Source organism: Mustela lutreola, chromosome 11 (assembly GCF_030435805.1).
Source record: "Mustela lutreola isolate mMusLut2 chromosome 11, mMusLut2.pri, whole genome shotgun sequence".
Classification (NCBI taxonomy): domain Eukaryota; kingdom Metazoa; phylum Chordata; class Mammalia; order Carnivora; family Mustelidae; genus Mustela; species Mustela lutreola.
In genome coordinates this window covers 39258132-39277938 of record NC_081300.1, presented here as the reverse complement: position 1 = coordinate 39277938, position 19807 = coordinate 39258132, and the positions used below count along the sequence as shown (strand labels likewise).

General features: G+C 41.9%; 1 protein-coding gene and 1 long non-coding RNA gene across 4 annotated transcripts in view; one reads left to right on the top strand and one right to left on the bottom strand.

Annotated features, from left to right (window-relative positions):
- The window catches only part of KLHL14 (kelch like family member 14), a 99435-nt gene extending 84137 nt beyond the window's left edge, over positions 1–15298 (bottom strand). Inside the window, exons 1-2 of one of the 2 annotated variants that reach the window (XM_059139543.1) lie at positions 15206–15298; positions 12842–13834 (exon numbers count right to left, since the gene is read on the bottom strand). In XM_059139543.1, coding sequence (XP_058995526.1) covers positions 12842–13834; positions 15206–15255 — 1043 coding nt within the window. In that variant the 5' untranslated portion in view covers positions 15256–15298. The remainder of the gene's footprint in view (positions 1–12841; positions 13835–15205) is intronic. The other variant, XM_059139542.1, reaches the window with a different exon arrangement.
- On the top strand, positions 13725–18726 carry LOC131811236 (uncharacterized). Of its 2 annotated transcripts, none has more exons than XR_009345855.1 (3): positions 13725–13847; positions 15225–15457; positions 16511–18726. It is a non-coding gene; the product is annotated as an uncharacterized LOC131811236 (long non-coding RNA). The 2 variants fall into 2 exon arrangements; XR_009345856.1 differs by lacking the exon at positions 13725–13847 and adding an exon at positions 14701–14914.
- Positions 18727–19807: the final 1081 nt, after the last annotated feature.

Below are 19807 nucleotides of genomic sequence, written 5' to 3'. Positions count from 1 at the left end.
ATGTTTACATATTTCAGTTTTGCTTTGTCTGCTTTCTCTCTTTCCGAGTTTTGAATATAAGAATGTCTGAGGGACAGTGGAAATTTGTTAGCTTCCAGAAATACTGAAGTGACTGTCTAGAATTAGTACCTTCTCTATGTGAGTACGACTTCCACTGAGGGAAGAAGATGCCTGCCTTTTAAACATCACACCAATGACTAATTTAGAGAGGTTACCTGCTGTGTTGGAATCTGTTGGCAGTGCATACTAGAAACTATAAAATTATCATATACCTTTGATAACACTTTGTATCTAGATAAAGAAATCCACGTTAAGATCCTTACCACTTTGCACACAGATCTATGATGGAGTCGTAGATCTGGCATTGCCTTTGTTATGCAAGGGAGATTGTAAACCTTAACAGAAAGCAAACATTTGATTGTTCAAAGAGATTCATAATCAGATTAGAAATTGTCCATCCAAAAGCATAAACATTAAGTTCAGGAAGGGATTTGCTTAATGTTCTTCCATATCCATACACTCAAAAGAACAGTTAGTGAAATAATATTATGTAACCTACTATGAGTCATAAGGGTAATTTCTTGTCAAGAGTAGCAGGTATTTTTTTTTTTTTTTTAATCCCTGAGGAAAAATGCCAGGATACTGTAGCAAAGGAGGATGAAAGTGGGCAAGTTATTCTCATGTCAAATTTAGCTTTACTGTGGCAGAAACTGCGCTGGTGATATGTGTTGTGAAGCCTTTAGCTGAAACCCAGCCATGACTGAAAATCCTGGGCTGTACTGTTCCCTGCTGATCCCTACAAAAAACACTTTTGCAGGCCCTTCCAATTGAGAGCAACTGTTTTTGCAGTCTTGTTTTCTTTTTACATATTTCTTCTTCTGCAGTGGCCATTATGAGTTATCATTGTCTTGACACCAAAAAATGTCACCTCATTCCATACTCTTGGCAACCAAAGAATTTTACCTCCTTTCCCTAAAATAAATATTGTATAAACACAATTTGAATAGAAATGTCTTATATACCTCTAAGAAAATTTAAATAAATTATTTAAGTCATCGATTTTTTTAAATAAAAGTTTTGCTAAGCTGAGTCTCAACTATCAGTTGAGAAATATAATGCCTAAGTCAACATAAAGCCAGAATAATCACATGGAGAAGAAAACAACAACAAAATCAACCACAGATATCGACCACATCCATTTGCCCTGTATGGTCTGTCACATCCAACACTGAAGAGTTTTAGTAATAGACATAGATGTCATTCAAAAGTATCTTGGAGTTTTCCCCTGTACAATCTGCATGCATTTTCTTTTCATTTTTATCAGCTACAACAGCCAGCTTCTGCAGAAGATGGGCCCTGGCTGTGATCTAGGAGCCATAGGAAACACTACTAAAAATCCTCCAAAGACTCATAATTCAGTAAGAAAAAGATAAATAACCCACCTAGGAGATGGCCAAAGGATTTGACTGGGTATTTTTCAAAACAAAACCAACAAACGAAACAAGTGGCCAATAAGCACATGAAAAGACCTCGTTAGTCATTAGTAAAATGCAAACCACAGTGAACTAGCACATCATGGCCATGATGTGGTCAAAAAACAGACACCAGACATTGGTGGGGAAGTGGAGAAAGTGGAACCTTTATACACTGCTGGTGAGAATGCAAAGCGGTGCAGCTGCTTTGGAAAACAATCTGACAGTTCCTCAAAAGGTGAAACATTTGTTCATTGTCCACTGATTACCCTATGACCCGGCACTTCCACTCCCAGGTGTATCCCCCGAAAGAAACAAACATAAGTCCATACCCAAACTTGTAGAGAAATTGCTTATAACAGCATTATTCATAATAGCGAAAAGTGGAAACAGCCTAAATGTCCATCAGTTCATGCATAAATAAAATGTGGCCTATCTATACGATGGAAAACTATTTAGTAATAATACTTCATTCCTTCAACATGGATGAACTTTGAAAGCCTGATGCTATATGAAAGAAGCCAGAAAAAAGACCACATATTGCAGGATCCAATTTATCTGAAATGCCCAGAACAAACAATACTATGGGTCTCTGGAGACAGGAAGTAGATGAGGGGTTGCCTAGGGCTGGGGGGATGAGCTTAAGACAGGATGGGGTCTAACTGCTAACAGATACGGGGTGTTTTGGGAAGGGGGTGATAAAAATGTTTTAAAGTTAAATGTGCTGATGGCTGTACAGCTGTGAATATACTAAAATGACTGGATTTTACACCGTAAAAGGAATTGTATATTACATAAATTATATCTCAATAAAGCCATTCAACGTGAATCCACCATGATTTTTCTAACTTTTCCAACTGCTGACATGGCTAGACCAAGAGGATGGAAGCGACATTGCCTAAGCAATGTCGTCCACTCAAAAGTGTAGAAAATGGAAACTTTCAGCAGAGACATTACCACTATCGGAGCAGCGCTTGGGATTCATGCTGATAATCCAGCTCTAGAAAGAACGTATTGTGTGGAATTAGGAGTCCTAATAAGGGAACAGAAAAGCCTATTAGATATAAATAGAACTATTCCCGTAAAAATAAATGCTACCCATTATATAGTATTCACAGCCAGGAACTATATGAAGTGTTGTTGGTATGTACATCCTTCCAACATTCACAACAGCCTAATGAAGTGGGTATTATTATGTACAGTTTGTAGATAAGCAATCTGAAAATGAAGTTAAGTAAATCACCCAAAGAAAGCCAGCTTGTAAGTGGTCGGGGTGGGATCTGACCCACATCAGTTTGACCTTTAGGTCTTAATTACTCTGCCATAGAACTGTTTAAGACTTTTGCATTATAACATAACTGCTTTGTTGGTACCTCCCCTTATGCCAATTCCTCTTATTCATATGTGTATATTTCCTAGCCTCACTCTGTAGTTCCTACCTATAAATGTCATTTTGGAGGGAATGCTTGTGGAAACCTTGAAACAGAGAGATGACAGGGATTGCCACTGACCGTAGTGGTCCAGTTGTCATAGTAACCAATCCACCCAATTGGTCTCTGCTACGAGGTACACACTTCTGCCTTCATGTAATACACCAATATTGTCTGGGATCCTTCACAGTATCAATGAACCCCTGTTGACACATATGAGAAAGTCCTCGTGTGCATATTAAAACGTTAAAGTTTTTCCTTCAAAGTTTCTGTCTCAGATGCACAGATTTTACATTCTCGCTTCTCATCCTTTCCATTTGCCCCGGATGGTCTGATACGGTTGGTTTTGAGGGGGGGCTAAAAATCCAGGCCAGACAGTGGTCTGCTGCTTTGTTCTAAGCGGGATTTACCAATGCCATTATTTTCTTGCCGGTGAAAAACTGACCCTCCCAATGCAGTAATTCCTTACTCAGTGCCAGACTGGGAACTGTTGACTGTCCCGCTCCCATTCCCACGTACAAAACAGATCTTTGGCTGCTAAAAACACATCTCAGAAATCACTGTACAGAAAACTCAAAGCGGGCACTGAGCAGGACGCACTGTGTCTGTGGATATACACATGCAGACATGTACACACAGCCACCCAGCCACGTGTTTCTACAGGGCCCCCACATTCACAAGGACTCTTTCTTCTCTAACATTGGTGCTGTCTCTCTTCCTCCTCCTCTCCATTTCACCGGCCTCGCCTGTCTTCAGAGGCACCTGAAGGCACATAAGGCAGGGAAGTGAAACCGACTGTAATTCTTCAGTTCACTTGTCTGCAGCCTCCAGTGAGCCAGTCTCCATACGGTGGCCCCAGCTGAGCTGTGTGGAAGCTCGGAGAGTCCCCACGCAGGTGTCATTTACCACCCCGCTCACGGGAGCACTGGGAGCCCCAGGACCTGACGTATGTACGTGAGGGGCTTGGGGACCCTGAAAAAGGAAGCCTCAAAGCCAGAGTTCGTGAGATTAAAAAGAAGAGGGGGTCTCCTCTACGAATGGAAGAAACGGAAGGCTTTTACATCTAAAAAGGCCATCATCTTCCCTTTGAAGAATTATATATAAATTACTGAGAGCAATCAGAAAGTCTTATTATCCCACTTTCTGCTAATGCCCTCGTGTTCACCTTCGGGTTCCTCCAACTTGGTTCATCTGGTCTGAAAACTCTCTGACTAATTCTGTGCTCCAGTGAAATCGCATATATAACTCGAGTTTTCTCGATAGGCAAAAATGTATTCAGGTAAACTTGACTTATTGTATCTTTGAAAATTAATAAGTCAGTTCTAAATAGCATTCTCTATGTATATGGTTTTCTTCACTGTCTCAGCCTGTCCTTACCCAAATCCTGGCAAGTAGAACTCTAATTATTAACCCATTTTACTGATATGGGGCTCAGCGAAAGTGAATTTGGGACACCTAGTTAGGTTTATGATTTGAAAGGCAGTGTTTCTACCATACTATTGCTTATTTTCTCAGTTCAAATTAAAAAAAAAAAGCTCATTTTTCCACTGTGGAATTCAGCCATGTAGTGGGTAATCCTTAGCAGAGCCTACAACTTCCTGATTGATTTCAACAACCCTTCCCACCCAACCCCTGGCCACACACACTTTCCTTCAGTTTCTAGAAGGTACCAAACTCTTCTCTGCCTGGTGCCCATGGGCACGCTCTACCGCACCTCGTGCTTTCCCTGGGCATCCGCCTGGCCTTCCTGCAGACCCATCACTCTGGATAGCTCATCTTTCAAGACTGCTTTGTAGAGAAACTTTTATTTGGTCTCCCCAGGGAGGTTGCAAGACTCTGGGATACTTATCTCACAGAAGTTTGCTAATCCGCAGCATGTATTACCAGTCTGATTGATTTGTGCAATTCTTTATTCTTTATCCTTACACTGTAAACCACACAAAGTCAGCAATGTGTTCTGTCCTGTTTAACTCTGCATCTCAGAACCTAGCTCAGGGCTTGGTGGATGATAGCTTTATGTTCAGTACAAACGTGGGGGATAGCTCACAGCAGGACTTCTTGTGGCTATATACTGCCACGCATTGTCCGGAGTGCCCACTGTGGGGGGGAGTGTGCGGTCATAGGCATGGATTCAGAAGAGCCCGCCTTGCTTCTCAGGTTCACTGCCAGTTCCAATTATATTGAAAATTAAGATGATCTTACAAGGAACACAGCTATATTTTCATCTCCTCCTATTGGAACAGCAGACTGTCCCCTTCGAACTCTGACACTTCTGAAACTCCTGCATTATCTAGCTTAAGGACAGCGTTTTTAATAAAACATCTTAATTAACTCAGATTACAAATATGTAACTGCTGAACTGAATTTAATTATAGGAGTGAAGATACCATGATTGGCCTTTTTCGTTTCCTTGGGGAAACATTCTTTTTTGTTTCTTTTAAGGGCTAGCTTTTCTCTTTTCAATGGAACACCATCGATAACCTTGTAAACTATATTAGTTGGGTATGTACTGACTTAAATGCTTCTAAATTTGTACTTCTTTGTACAACAGATAATTGAACACCTACTCTCCAGACTCTAAAATTTCCTTGCCCATCTTCCTGTACTGTTAGTCCTCTTTTTCTTTCTTTTTCAGATGGTTTTATTTTTAATAATTTCTTTGAGTTCTCATATTTCCTTGTATTTCCTTACTGCTGCTTTTTCTTCTTTTTTCACTTCCCTATGATTTATTTTCTCTCTTTGCATCATAAACATTCACTATTTTTATTTCCTCACGATTGTAGGCTTTTTCTAGTACCTTTCTGCTTTCATTCTAATGTTGCCAACAGTTCTAACCATATTTTCATTAATATTATTTGTGGCTAGATAGGCCGTTTTAATATTCACAGTGAAATAGATATATTCACTGTTTCTTCTATGCTACAACTGAGGGTTCTTCCTCTGGTTAACTCGTTCTCCTGCCCATATCATAATAGTGTTGTGTGTGAGGTATTCTTTTTTAAAAGAAATCATCATTAGTAATTCGTGCATGATGAATTATCTTGGAAGTTAATGGAAAGGACATAACAGTGAATATATTTTCTGAAATTCTAAGTGAATGACGGAAGGTATAAACATAACAATTGTTAAAATGATTTTCTTGAAACAAAATATAAACAATAAATTTCCAATTAGAGTAACCTTATTTTATGTTATGAGAGTATACAGGTATTTTTATAATTTCGGCTTCTACCTGTTGTATTTATCACCTGTAAGTTTCACCAACATGAAGAGCTTTCTATTGCCCTCCCATAAACAAAGCTGATACCACTCTAGTATTCCACCAGTGCACAGAAATCTAGGGGGAAAAAATCTCTTGGTTTAAATTCAAGCTTCTAGGCTTTTTTGTTTGTTTGTTTTTTGTTTTTTTTATTTTCACAATTATTTTCCATAGTTAAATTGAGAGTTCTTATTTTTATTGATTTATTTAAAATATATTGGCTCAACATATTTTTAGTAAGTTAATTTTGTAGCGAAAAAAATCTCAGCAACCCCATTATATAGCCTCTGAATCTCAGAACGAATAATTAAGTATGGTAGACCAATGGCAAAGAATTTTGGCTTTCCAAAATATTCCTCTCACTCCTTTTGTTCCGGTGGGTTTGAAGAAGCACTAGGAAGTTGTAACTTTTAATCTCTTCTGTGATGTGGTAAAACAAAGATATGGAAGTTGTAGATTTGAGTATGCTTTCTGTATAAGCCATATCTATTAAATACGCTCACAACCAGGGAGTATTCTTCAGATGATGATGACAGACTCCCAACTCAATCCCATCTATATAATTAGACAAATTATTTATCTTCCCTGAGCCTCAATTTTCTAATATTTAAAAAGAAGAGAAAAATGTTACAAGGACTAGAATATGTAAGTAAGCTTATGTCAAGCTCATAGAAGTCACTCAACAGTGACAGTTACTATTGTGGTTGGTAAACAACACTGTATGTGTGTCGATCATCTTTAAAATAACCTCCATTTTTATTTCAACATTGGCTTTGTCAATTCACATTTAACTGACCAAATCCTAAGTGTCCACCTCAATTATACTTAAGAGCAATATTAATTCAAACTGAATTCACATTTCTAGATCAAGGTCAGGTACCTGATCTACTGAGGGAGACGGACACCTAAACCAAACCTACAACAGCAGGAGTGTTCCTCCAGAGATTACTCATTTTGGAGAAGGCAGGGAGGTACTACAGATGTACTCAGTCCAGCTAACTCACTTGGAAGTCAGGAGTCCTGACAACACGTACCCTGATTAAAACAGCTGGAGATATGGGATGGCATTTAGAAAAATAATTGTTCATGTGTTCATTTATGTGTTTTGATTAGTCTGCTGGACATGTGTCTGTCAATCTTAGCAATGTGTTAAATATACCTGACTAATTTCCTAGTAGAATCATTAAAATATCATACAAGTGATATTTAAACCTCTTCTGAATAATGACCAATCTGTGTCAGCTGGTTCTCTTTATCGTACACTTGAAAAAAATGAGCAGCTCATTCACTTTTTAAATTAATTACTCTTTACTTTCCTGAGATAGCTATTTAAATTCTTAAGCCTTATAATGTAAAGTTGAGATTCTAATTTGGAGTTGGTAGAATTATTGAGACTTACATTCTTTCCAAGCACAGGCAGAAATTCTTCCCACAAAATTTTGTGTTGCTCATTGATATATCCCAAGTGCCTAGGACAGGGGTTGGCAAACTAGGACTCACAGAACAAATCTGGGATGCCTCCTGTTTATGTATATGCCCTCCCCCCGGAATGGTTTTTATGTTTTCAAAAAGTGGGGGAAAAAATCGAAAGGAGAAGAATATTTCATGACATGTGAAAATTATACAAAATTTCAGTGCCCATAAGTGATGTCCTGTTATAACACAGCCATGCTCATTCATTTATGTATTGTCCTGTTTTTGTGCCACAAGGGAAGACTGGAGTAGTTTTAATAAAGATTGTGTGACTCCTAAAGCCAAAAAGAATTACTATTTGGTATTTTACAGGAAAAAAATGTCTGACTCCAGGCCTAGAACAAATACCCTTCCTTAACTTCTTTTAAAGTCAGACACATTAATATTTAACCCTCACAAGTTTCTTTCCAAAAGGATAGCCTTAAAGTCTATATATAATATGAAGGACGATCACTAGATCATATCCTAGCACAGAGAGGCTCATAGCAAGAAGCAGAAAACTGTGGATGAGAACACAAACTCCAGAGCCACAATGCCCAAGCTCAGACTTTGGTTCTAACCCTAAGCAGCTGTGCAACTGTAGGCAACATGCTTAACTTCTCTGTGTACCAGTTTCTCCATCTATGGAATGAGGCTAATGCTGGCACTCATCCATTAGGCCTGTTTTGACCATTAAATAAGTTAATATTTGTAAAATGCTTAGAAGATCCTCTGGTATAAAGTAGCTGTTGTAAATAAAGTGATGTATTTTTTATTGCATTTTTAAGTTAAGAAAATAGAGACACTTGGAAATTGGCTAAGGTAATGAGTGAACCTCAACATGTTCATAAATACGGAAAAAATATAAGATATGAATTAAAATTTGAACATGTCAGGGGCGCCTGGGTGGCTCAGTCCTTAAAATTTGAACATGTCTACTTTTGTCAGTAAATCCTCTAAGCCAATACAACACATTAATATCTGCTCTAATTGCCTTTTGATTGTAGGATATAACTATTTGGCTCCCATACCTGTGATATAATTTTGTAATCAATGGTCCTGTTTCACATAATAAACAAATTGTATTCTGAATGGTTGGGTAACTTCTGATACAAAAATCTAACTACCTAACAACTTCTAATCTGAGGGTATCAAATTGACATAAAGGGAAGTAACAATTTAGAGAATACATGGATACAAGATTAGTTTGCTTTGCTAAGGTTGTTATTCAGGCCTTAGGAAGAGAACTGATAGAAAATACAGTCCTACATTTAAAGAAACGCTTTCTAAGCACCAAAGCCAGGAATCAAAACTGTGTATTAGGAAATTTAATGGCTTTTTAATCATTACAAGTCATTTTAGCCAATAGATAATTGTGCTCTTGATGTTTAAGTAGATTTTTAAATTAATTTATATGAAATCTTTAAATAGACTCTTTTAGAGAGTGAAATCTTTATAAGGTAGCTTGCTTTCTTCTGTAAAATATAATCTCTGGAAAACTACACTTCAGTATAGGACTATACATGGAACTGTAATAGCTGGTGGTTAAATGTTTTTAAAATATGATTATTTTCACCAATGCTTTCCTATTACAGGTGTGTTCCTGTAGAAGCTTCCGTGGATTTTTGTTATGTGCAATCGAGGAGCATATTGGTGAAGTGCAACACTGAAGCTTTCTTATTTTATAATCTCAATGCTTTCAACTTTCAATAAGCATTTATTTAACTGTTATGTTATGTGAGATGCAATGAAAATGTAAAAAAGAAGTTAATGAATCCAGGCCAAATTGACTTATTTGAACAACTACTAAATTATGCACTAAAGTTTTAAAAATAGAAATAAAAAAGAAACTTCTGGGGTTGTTTAGGCTAAACTTAGACTGTATGTCTTCTGATATTTACTTATTAATGTACTAAACATTGCATGTGATGTCACTTACTAAATCAAATTTTCATGCTCTAGAAGCCTTTAAAAATGACTCTTCCAGAAACTTTTGAAGAACTTATTTCTTAAGTTTTATATTTCTTGCAATAAATCAAAAAGAAAATAAGAAATAAGACTTCGGATGTCTTAATTTTAAGTCCTTTTCTCTTAAATTAGTTGTGCATATAAAACTTATTTTTTAAGTTTTATATTTCTTGCAATAAATCAAAAAGAAAATAAGAAATAAGACTTCAGATGTCTTAATTTTAAGTCCTTTTCTCTTAAATTAGTTGTGCATATATTTGAATATAAGATAGTAGGTCTTTTATTTTTAATTTATTGTTCTTATACTTAATTTGCTAAAATAAAACATGAATCTAAGCATAAATAGCATACTCAGAAAGACTAAGGCAACTAGAGCAAAAATTAAATATTAATTTGGGTATTTATAAAGTCTTCAGGCTTGGGTTGCTTTATTTTTCTAGATGTAATAAAAATTCAAAATTACTTAATAATCTTCAAAAATATTTAAAATATTGTTATTACATTAAAGCCCTACTTTCTACAGATGAACATGTATTCTTAAACAAATAAATTCTTTTTGAAGTGATTCTATTTCCTTATATTTTGTACTTTTTCCAACAGATTAATCAATTTTAATTTTTCAACTCCTTGCCTAAATTTGAGGACTCCTTTCATGTTTAGACTTTAACACTATAGGTGGATAAAAAGTAATATATACAATGACTCTCCATTCAGTTGTCTTCAGTAAAAGTGGTGCATCTGCATAAGCAATTGTTTAGCACATTAATCTTTCTGTTAAACTACATGTAAGTCTGAGAGAACACTTTTATATTCTGCTGATGCTGTAATAAATGGACCAACATGATACTATTGGTTACAACTTCCAGCATTTTTGTCTACAGTAAAGTTAAGATCTTGATGGTTAGTCTTACATTTTTTCTGCAAATTAAGATTGGAGTAATGTAATTAGTCCCCCCCAAATTAAAATGCCACAGCTACCAATAATGGAACAAAAGCTAAATTATATTACTTTGAGATCAACAACAGGTTCACACGAACTGTTTTCTTCCGTGTATCTTCTGCTTTTAAAGAAAAATACAGGTTTCTTCCTACCGCAGAAGTATCAGATTCCTGCAGCATCCATGACACTTGTAAGCATTTAGTGGTCAGACGCCACTACATATCCTTCAAATGATATGGCCCAGTGAAGCTGGAAGGTGTCATCACCGAGCCAGGCAGCCTGGTATCTCAGCCATCCACCAGGACAGAACCAGCAGGCCCCAGCTGGTATGCTGAATCCAGACGAAGGTGGAAAATGGATTTTGCATTCTAATATTGCATTCTAATATTGTGTTCTAATACTGAGCCCTAGAAAATACTTAAGTACAAGCACATTGAGGGCTTCAGAAATTCTTTATGAGATCAAATTTGTAATGCTTGTATCCCAAAATCACTCTTAAAACAAGTTAAGCCTTAATCTTATTATCCCTCTGGGTTTCTGAGTTTCTACTAGATTTTACATGTTTTTAAAAATACAAATAAATGTATGTTCAGGACTATAACTGTGTTGTTTGAGTTCCTGAATATGTATATATATTCCTGAATATGTATAATATATGCTAAGTTAAATATACTTGTAAGTTATTTGAAAGTGATAAAAGTTAAGAACAGAATATTAATCACCAGTGCCCATTGGCGTGGTGACATTTGCCCACTACACTAAGTTTCGATCTTTAGGCAAATGAAAAACTCTTACAAAATAAAAGTACATTCCATGTTCTTCTTCACACCTGGACTCCTGTGCTCACTATTCAAGCACACAAGGGATTGAATTCTTGCTTGTGCTATTGTCCTACTGTCATTTATGGACACAATTCATTAACTCTCTCTCACATAAGAGTAGAAAATCAACTTAGAAGGTTTCTAAGTCTAAGGTTTCCCATAACTCTGTGGGCCTCACCTGAACACCAGTGCTGTACAGAATATCTTCCTTTTCTTACATTTCTACCTGGGTCTAGTAGAAACATCATGACTAAAAAATAAATATTTAATTCCACAAAGGTGCATGAAATAGCCCCCCTTCCCCACTTTAGACATCCTTTTGAATGGGAAAATGCCATGATGGATTTTTAGACCATGTAACGCTCCAGTGGATTAGGCTGTGGTGGTCTGGCATCTGAAATCGTGATGTTTTATCATGAGACACTGAGAAGATACTGCTTCTCTTTTTTAAAAAGAGAAAGAAATGCTCTGCTAGGGCTCATTAAAAGGGGTTTTAACATTGGAGCCAATAAAACAGGACTGTCGATTCCAAAGCTAAAAAAAAAAAAAAAACCAGCAACTGTCACATTTTAAAAAGTCATTTCCCTCTCCCCTCTGACATGAAACCCTATTTGCAGCACACACAGGCACATTCCAGAGAGCGACAGCAAGTCCCCAACTTCTTTGAGACTTCAGAGCCGGCACAAGGACCTAACTGGAGAGGCAGAAGACTCCCCTCCTCCTAGTTTTCAGCAGCGCTCCCCTTAGAACTGGGAGCTGCTAGGCAGGATTCACTCTGACACCCTGAAACCTCTTGCTTTGCTCCCCTTTAAAAGTGAAAAAGAAAGGCTTTCCACAAGACAGAAAGTTTGCCTGGATCTGTGATGCCAGAATTTCCGATAGTGGCCCTAATAGACAAAAGGGTTGGGAGCTCTAACTTCCAAAGGGAGCAGTAGACTCAGTCACTAAACGCAACAACAACAACAACAACAACAACAACAACACAACAACAACAGACCTTGAGTGTCTGACAGAAAGAATGAAAGCTCTCCTCGTGGAGCGTCGCCAGGGCGTTCCTGCTCACCCACGGCAGGGAAGAGGTGGAGTGGGGTGGGGACTTGTCATTGCAGAATCCTCTTCCTCGAGGAAGCTCATTTTGAGATTTGGAGGGAGGACTGCTTAGAGAGGGTCCCCGAGCGGCACTGGGAACTGCCCCGGCCTTTGGCCCCACTGCCTGTCAGTTTCAGTCCCCAAGTCCCGCATTTCTCTCTCTGGGGATGTTGGGAACGTGGGCTTTCCAGCGCTCAGGGATGCTGTTAGGCCACTTTCCTGTTGACCTTTTGGAGACTCCGAAATCAACTTTCCCCACACAGTCTGAATTGTTTGTTTGCATTTGTTTTCAGCTCGCCAGAGCCTCCCGCGCAGCCCACCCCTCTCCCCACTCCTCTCTGCCCCCCTCCCCTCCCTCAGGCCTTTCCTGCTCCCCCCCACCCCCCGCCCTCCTCTTTGTTGTCTCCTACCTGCTGGCCAGGCTCTGCCTGCAGTGCTGCCTGAAGGGCATCAGGTGGTAGTTCATGGCGTCCAGCAGCAGCTTTTGGCAGACCGGGTCGGTGCGCATGAAATCCACTGACTGCACCCGCTCCACCAGCTCCGGGGCCGGGATGAGCGCGAAGCGGAGGCGCTTCATGAGGTCGGGCGCGTACTGCATGCGGGTCTCGCGGTCGTGCTCCAGCCACAGCACGGACATCTGGAAGAGCGCCAGCTCCGACTCCACGGGGGGCGGCAGCGAGTCCAGCAGGGCGCGCATCTCTTCGAAGTTGAGCAGCAGCACATCCTCCACCAGGTACTTGTTGGCCAGCTTCTTGGTCTCCTCCAGGCCGTGCAGCGCAGCGATCTTGCACACCTGCTTGTAGTTCTGTACCGAGATCTGGTCGTTGAGGAACTGCACGCAGAGCTTGGTGACCTGCGGGATGTGCAAGATCTTGCTGACCGACAGCACCTCCTCCACCGTGTCCAGGGAGAGGGTCACGTTGGCCGTGTAGAGGTACTCGAGCACCAGGCGCAGCCCGATGGACGAGCAGCCCTGCAGCACTAGGTTGTTGATGGCCCGAGGACTGGTCAGCAGCTTGTCGTCGGGGGAGGAGGAAGGAGTCCCGGGCTCCTCCTGCGGCGGCTGCTGCTGCTGCTGTGGCGGCTGCTGCTGCGGCTGCTGCTGCTGCTGGTCCTTGGGGGCCCCCAGGCCGTCCTGGCCGCCGACCCCTCCCCCGAGAGGGGGGTGGCTGGAGAAGAGCGATCGGAAGTACTGCGAGCAGGAGGCCAGCACGGCCTTGTGGCAGTGGAACTGCTGGCCCTGGGCCGTCAGGGTCACGTCGCAAAACAGCTGCTTCCTCCACAGCAGGTTGAGGCCGTGCAGCAGGTTGTCGCTGTGGCTGGGGTCGAAGGTGGAGGTCCTGTCCCCGGATCTGGACATGGCGAGCTGACTCGGCGCACCTGGCTTTAAACCCTCCTCCAACCTGGCAGACAGGGGTGGGGGATGGGAGGGAGGGGTGAAGGGTAGTGGAAGGGGTGGGGTGTGGTCGGGGTGGGGAAGGGTGTGGAGGGGAGGGGAGGGCGAAGAACAACAATCAGTGTTCAGCTTGGCTCCTGCCCAGCGCGCCCCAGGACCCCGACCCTAGGAGTAAGGTCTGAAGGCGCTGAATCCGTGAGCGCCACCAAAAGAACCCTGTCTGGGGTCGGGGCGCCGGTTCAGCTCCCTGCTACTCCTCTCGCCACCGCCCACACACTTCGTCCCTCACTTTCCTAAAACCACCCTGGCTCGGCTCTTGGCAGCGACAGGGGTGGCAGCAGCGACGGCAAAGTGGCGGCGGAGGCCGAGACACCTCGTGGGCTTGTGTCCATGCCGGGCCTGAGAAAGGGAAAGGCCAGGGAGTGGGGAGCCGGGGGTTCCCGGAGAGCGCAGAGGCGACCGTCGGCAGAGGTTCCAGGTCAACTTGTGCCTGCAGCTTTGCTTTTCGCAGTTGGTCCAGTTTGGGGGGTAGGAAAGGGGACCCGACAAGCGTGCGGGTGGGCGATTCTTAGCTCTCCAAAAGCTGGGAACCCCTTCGATTATCCGTGCTGCCCCGAGAAACTCCTAGGCTAATAGTCTGAGGTAGCAGATAAAGCCCTTTCTTCTCCCGGGAAAGTGCAGTGGAGCGCGGTGAGGACCAGCTCAGTGGACTCGGCAGAGGCGGGAGCTGTCCTTATCAATTCTAGCTCATTTCCCTCACCCCGGCCCTGCCTGCTTGCCTGCTTCGCAAACTGTTGGCTTCCCCGTCACCACTCAGTTTTGCTAATTTTCCAGAGACGCCTTTAAACCTGGCAGGAGAATCCTTTCGGCCCCCCACCCCTGACCCCCCCCCGCCCCCCGCATTTCAAAGCGCGGAAGTTCAGACGTGTATCTCCCCTTCTCTCGCGGGGCGGCACCGGGGAGACGAGGAGGGAGGAAGTGGGGCCACTGGGGTGGATTTAGAGCAGGACCCAAGAGGCCCGGAGGGATTCACGTGAAAGGTTCTGTCTCCAAGGCATCAGGAACAGTGGCTTTAACTCCAATAACTGTGAGAAGTTCAAGTTAACTGGCAGGTGTTGGGGGAGGGGGTGGGGGCTGTCCAATGGAGGGGGGGGCAGGTTCCGTGCAGGGTCTCTGCATCCCACCCAGCATCTCCGCGTGAAGCCGCAGCTTCCCCACGAGCCCCTCGGTAAAACCCCCAGCGACCCCCCACTCGGGCACCCCCATTCCCCTGGCCCTGGAACTACTTCTGTAAAAAAAGTCTGAACCGCCCGCATCTAGGCGGAGGACGGCAGGATGGGGGGGAGGCAAGGCGAAATCGATACGCCAGGTCCTTAACCTGTAATTGCACCTTCCAGGGCCGAGCAGAAAGGGACCCTCTGCCCACATCCCGCCCGCGCGCCCGCCCGCCCGGGAGAGCCACCGCCGCCGCCGCCGCCGCCGCCGCCGCCGCTCGGCTCCAAGGGATCCCGCCGGACCTGCCCCTTCCACTGCGGCTCACTCTGCCCTGCCTGGCGCCAGTCCTGGATCGCCGGTTTCCTATTTATACCACACTGGGCTCCTCTTGACTCACTTTACCATCCTGTTCCAGGTGGACCCTAACCTCCCTCGAGCTCCCTCCCCCGGCAGGACCCCCTCCCCCACCGGCCCCCAAAGATCTGGGTTTCCTGAACATCTCCCAGAGTCTCTCCCTTTAAGTGGACCCGGTCATACCTCTCTCTCGCTTTCCCCGCTTCGTTGTCTCGCTCCCGCCCCCCCCCCATCCTTTCCTGTTCCTCTTCCTTCTTGTTCTCCTCCTTTGCCTTTCCCCCTTATCTGCTTATTTCTTGCAATAGGAGTTTTATTCTTTATGAGCGTTTGCCAGGCAACTAACCGCCCCCCCCAAGACTCCCTCCCCATCCCTTCCCCCACGCCAACAACCCAAAAGACAGAACAAAATACACGCAAGGCAGACACAAGGCCAGAAACTTACCTGCTTTCAACCAGCTGCAAAGTCAAGGCTCACTTAAGCTCCCCCCCAAAAATCAATTGTCCTTCCTTTTTAAAGGTTTGCTCTCTCCTTGGGAGGGGGGAAAACACCTTCTGGTTCCCAACTCCAGGCAGTCACTCTTTACAATTTATTTTGTCGTACATCATTTGATCACCATGAATTAGCAACAGCAAGAAAATGTAGGAGAGGGAGAAAAGAGAGAAAGAGAGAGGGAGAGAGAGGGAGAGAGAGGGAGAGAGAGAGAGGGAGCAGAGCTTTCTGCAAGAGAAGAAGAAGAAAAAATGTACGTGTGACAAATTATGCTACCAAGAAACAACACATCATTATCCTTGGGCCTGGGGCTCAGTGAGTCGTAACGAGAGTAATAGGAAATCCACGGTTGGGGAGAGAAACGGTCGTGCTTGGCCAGTAGAGAGAGACCATACAGGGGGATGGATGCTGGAGAGACTCGCAAAATTATGGCTCAAGGCTATTGTAAAAATTGTCGAGCGTAAATGACTGCGATTTCAAACATCTTTGGAAGAAAGAAGGGGAAAAAGCGAGCCCCCCCTCCCTCCCTCTCCCTCTCTCTCCCTCTCTCTTCTCTCTCTCTATAAAGAACCGTCAAGTTTTAGTGCGCATTGCTAATTAGTCAATTTCTCTCTGCCTTCACAGGCTGGCGACTTCGCTGCTGAGCTGAAACTGCTAATTTCTGTGACCAGCTTTTTTCTTAGCTGTGATCTGGATGAATGAGTAGCTGTCTCACAGAGATGACAAAAATAAACTCTAATCCCCCCCAAAATTTCCACTACATCTTTCTCATGCATAGATTTATGATCTTCAAGCGCTCTGTGCAATATGCAAACTTTTTTTTTGTGTCTGTATATATGCTGTTGTTTCCAGATTTCACTACATTGGTATGCTGCTTCCTCCCCCCCACACCATGAAATGCAGAAAACGCCTGATCTCAAAGTATGCCAAGATGCCACTTTCTAGTGTCTTGGTATTTGGGGTTTGAGTTTAATTTGGAAGACAGTAGCCCTTGCCTAAAAGGTGAGTGGCTGAGTGTGCAAACTGGGGGTGGGGGAATTAGAGCTGGTAGAGGGACCAGAGGACAGCCCTTTGCTTTACATTTGTTTCCCTGCACTACTCAAGCCTTATGATCTTGTTGGAAAATATATTTTCTCTATCATTTTGTCTGGTTAAACAACCATCTCCAAACTTCTGTGTCAGCTCTTCAACAGATAAGGGTTCAGAAGTCGTATTTTTATTTAATTGAAAGATGATCATATTGTTAGCTTTGTCTTTCAATTAAGAGTCTTTGATTTGCAGGAGCCAGAATCAAGTGCTAGGAAATCCAGCTGCAATTTCACAAATGTCACCTTTAAACTTTGGACTTCATCTGATATAGAAGGATGACCACATAAAGCTCACGTTTTTGACCCTGCTTAGCATGCAAAATGACCTCCCAAACGTTCTGGAATTTTCACTGTACCAGAGATTCATGTGCATTTTGGTAGAGGACATGTTCTCTGGACTTATCTCATGATGTATTGCGCCCTTACATTTATAGCCCTACATTTCGGTTGTCAATGGGGGTTGGAGGTGTCCAAGAAAGAAAGAAAGAAAGAAAGCAAAAAAGGGAAGACATGCCCTTGAATAAAATGAACATGAAAGAAAGCTGGACATGAGTTAAATTGAATTTTCTTTGCTATTAAATATATGAATATGATTCATTTTAATTTATATGTGCTCTGATCAGTAAACTTATTAATATACACATCAGGACACCACTGAAAGGCTGTCTTCGCATCTTCCCTTTTGATTTGGGAGATATGGAAAGACACCTGCTTAAGAGAGGGGCAGAAAACTGAAAATTCTTTGGTTTAGAAATAGGGATTTCCCCACTTAGAATAATAAACATTAACATGCATGTGGGATATTTGCTCTTAAATAAATGAAGAAGGATTGAACTGAAACATTTACTCTTCACAAAGGCCCTTCTCTATCAAGGTCCTAGGTTATCTGAGAGTAAGATACTTTATTCAGATCTTGCAGAGATGCTGCATTTCACATTTCATATTTATAACACAAAGCTCAAATACATGGTAAAATAATAGAAAAGGATTTATTTTTTATTTATTTATTTATTTTTTTTAGAGCAGGGAAAAGAAAGGGAACAGATTATCCAAATCTTCTGGCCCTACTATTTGTTTTGAATTTTTTCTTCTTTGAATTTTCCTTTCTTATTTAGGTCTTGAACAGGAAGATTGTGTAATTGTGACATAGTGTCTTTTGAAGGGGTTCTGTGCATTAGCAATGAAAGCTATCAAGTACATGCAGTATCACCAAATTCTCGTACACTAACTATATAATTTGTATAATATGCCTTTGATGTTTACCTATTATGAGCTTCCAGTGAAGTATTTGGAACTAAATCCAAAGATGAATAAGAGTATTGATCTCTTAAACTATTGCCATCTTTCCAAGTTCTCATAAAGGAAGTAAGATGTGTTTTGAGATCTCAAAATAACTTGATTTTGAATTTCTATTTTTTTTTTTTACTAATAGGCTATATTGATCACTAATTACGATTACAAGGATCTTTGTTGCTCCCAAACAACATGAAATGCACATTTTAAGAATTTTAACTATAATTTTGAAGCTTATTTAACAATGAGAGTGGAAGGGGAAGAGAAGGGTTGGGTTGGGGTCTTGCAATTCTAAAACAGCTGTTGAAAGGAAGTGGCTAGGCTGTTTCTTCTGGATTTTAAAGTTACACTGCATGAGAATGTTTAAGATTTCAGAGAAAAAATGACAATTACGGCTGTTTTGAAAGCAACTAAAAATAACATTGATGATTAAAAATCCCTTCATAATCTATGTGTAAACCGGTGTATAAATCATGTAAGCCTCACACCTCCAATATCTTGCACTGGCTTTGACTGAAATTATTGCAGAACTCACAAATGATATGACACTATTTACAATAAATCCCGTTATGAAAGATTCAATTTGCAGCAATCAGATGTTAGCTACTAAGCGATTGTAAGTATTTGAATTTTATCCTACTTCACTGTTCTACGTACAGAAATTGCATCTGTGTGTTTGATCTGTCCTGCTGAGCACTATCAGCAGCTTGCATCTCTGCCACTATTGTTTTTAAAATGGCAGGAAGGACGTGACTAGTGAAGAGCACTGAGCAGGACGGATTGCACATGGCATAAGAGAAGCCCGAATTGTCTTAGAAAAAAGCTAAATAGGATCCTGTAGTCGTCTAATTCAAGCAGTCTTCATACTTCGACAGGATTATCAAAATTATTCATCAGTGAATCTGCATTTAAACTATATATAGTGGAGAGATTCTGGAACTGCTGCCGCTGAGCATTCTACTCCAGCTTTGGCTCAAAGCTTGTCTGGTCAGCCCTCCCCTGTGGCAGGGACCCAGGGGGGATCAGTGGCTTTGATATCTCAGGACCACCTCACTGGACTGGATGAACTTCAGATTATCTTCAGAACAGTTCCAGAAGGGTTTTTGCTGCTTCCCATGAAGGGGCGGCCACACCGAAACTTTATTTTCCTCATTCTTGACTTTTCTGCTTTAAGATTTAGGAGTGACCACCAAATTATAGAAACACCAATGCCCGACCTGTCCCATGTTGCTCTTGGTCAGTAAATACTACTTCCTATGGGCTGACCTTCATGATGGTTACCTTTGTAAAATGGATGAAGGGAGGAATTCTTCCATTTTACAATAAAATTGAGCAAAGAAGGACCCCTTAGATTCCCCAAGCCAGGGAGTGGCAAAACAGAGAGAAAAATCATAGGTTTTCTACTTGGGTAGGCATGGCCAGAAATATCGCAAAACCAGCAGCTTTAGGAAGCTTCTGGAAGAACAAAAAGTCTGAAATAACAGTAAAAGATAAGAAATGGTACAATTGGCTAGCATCTAGTCAAAGTCAATGGTTTACT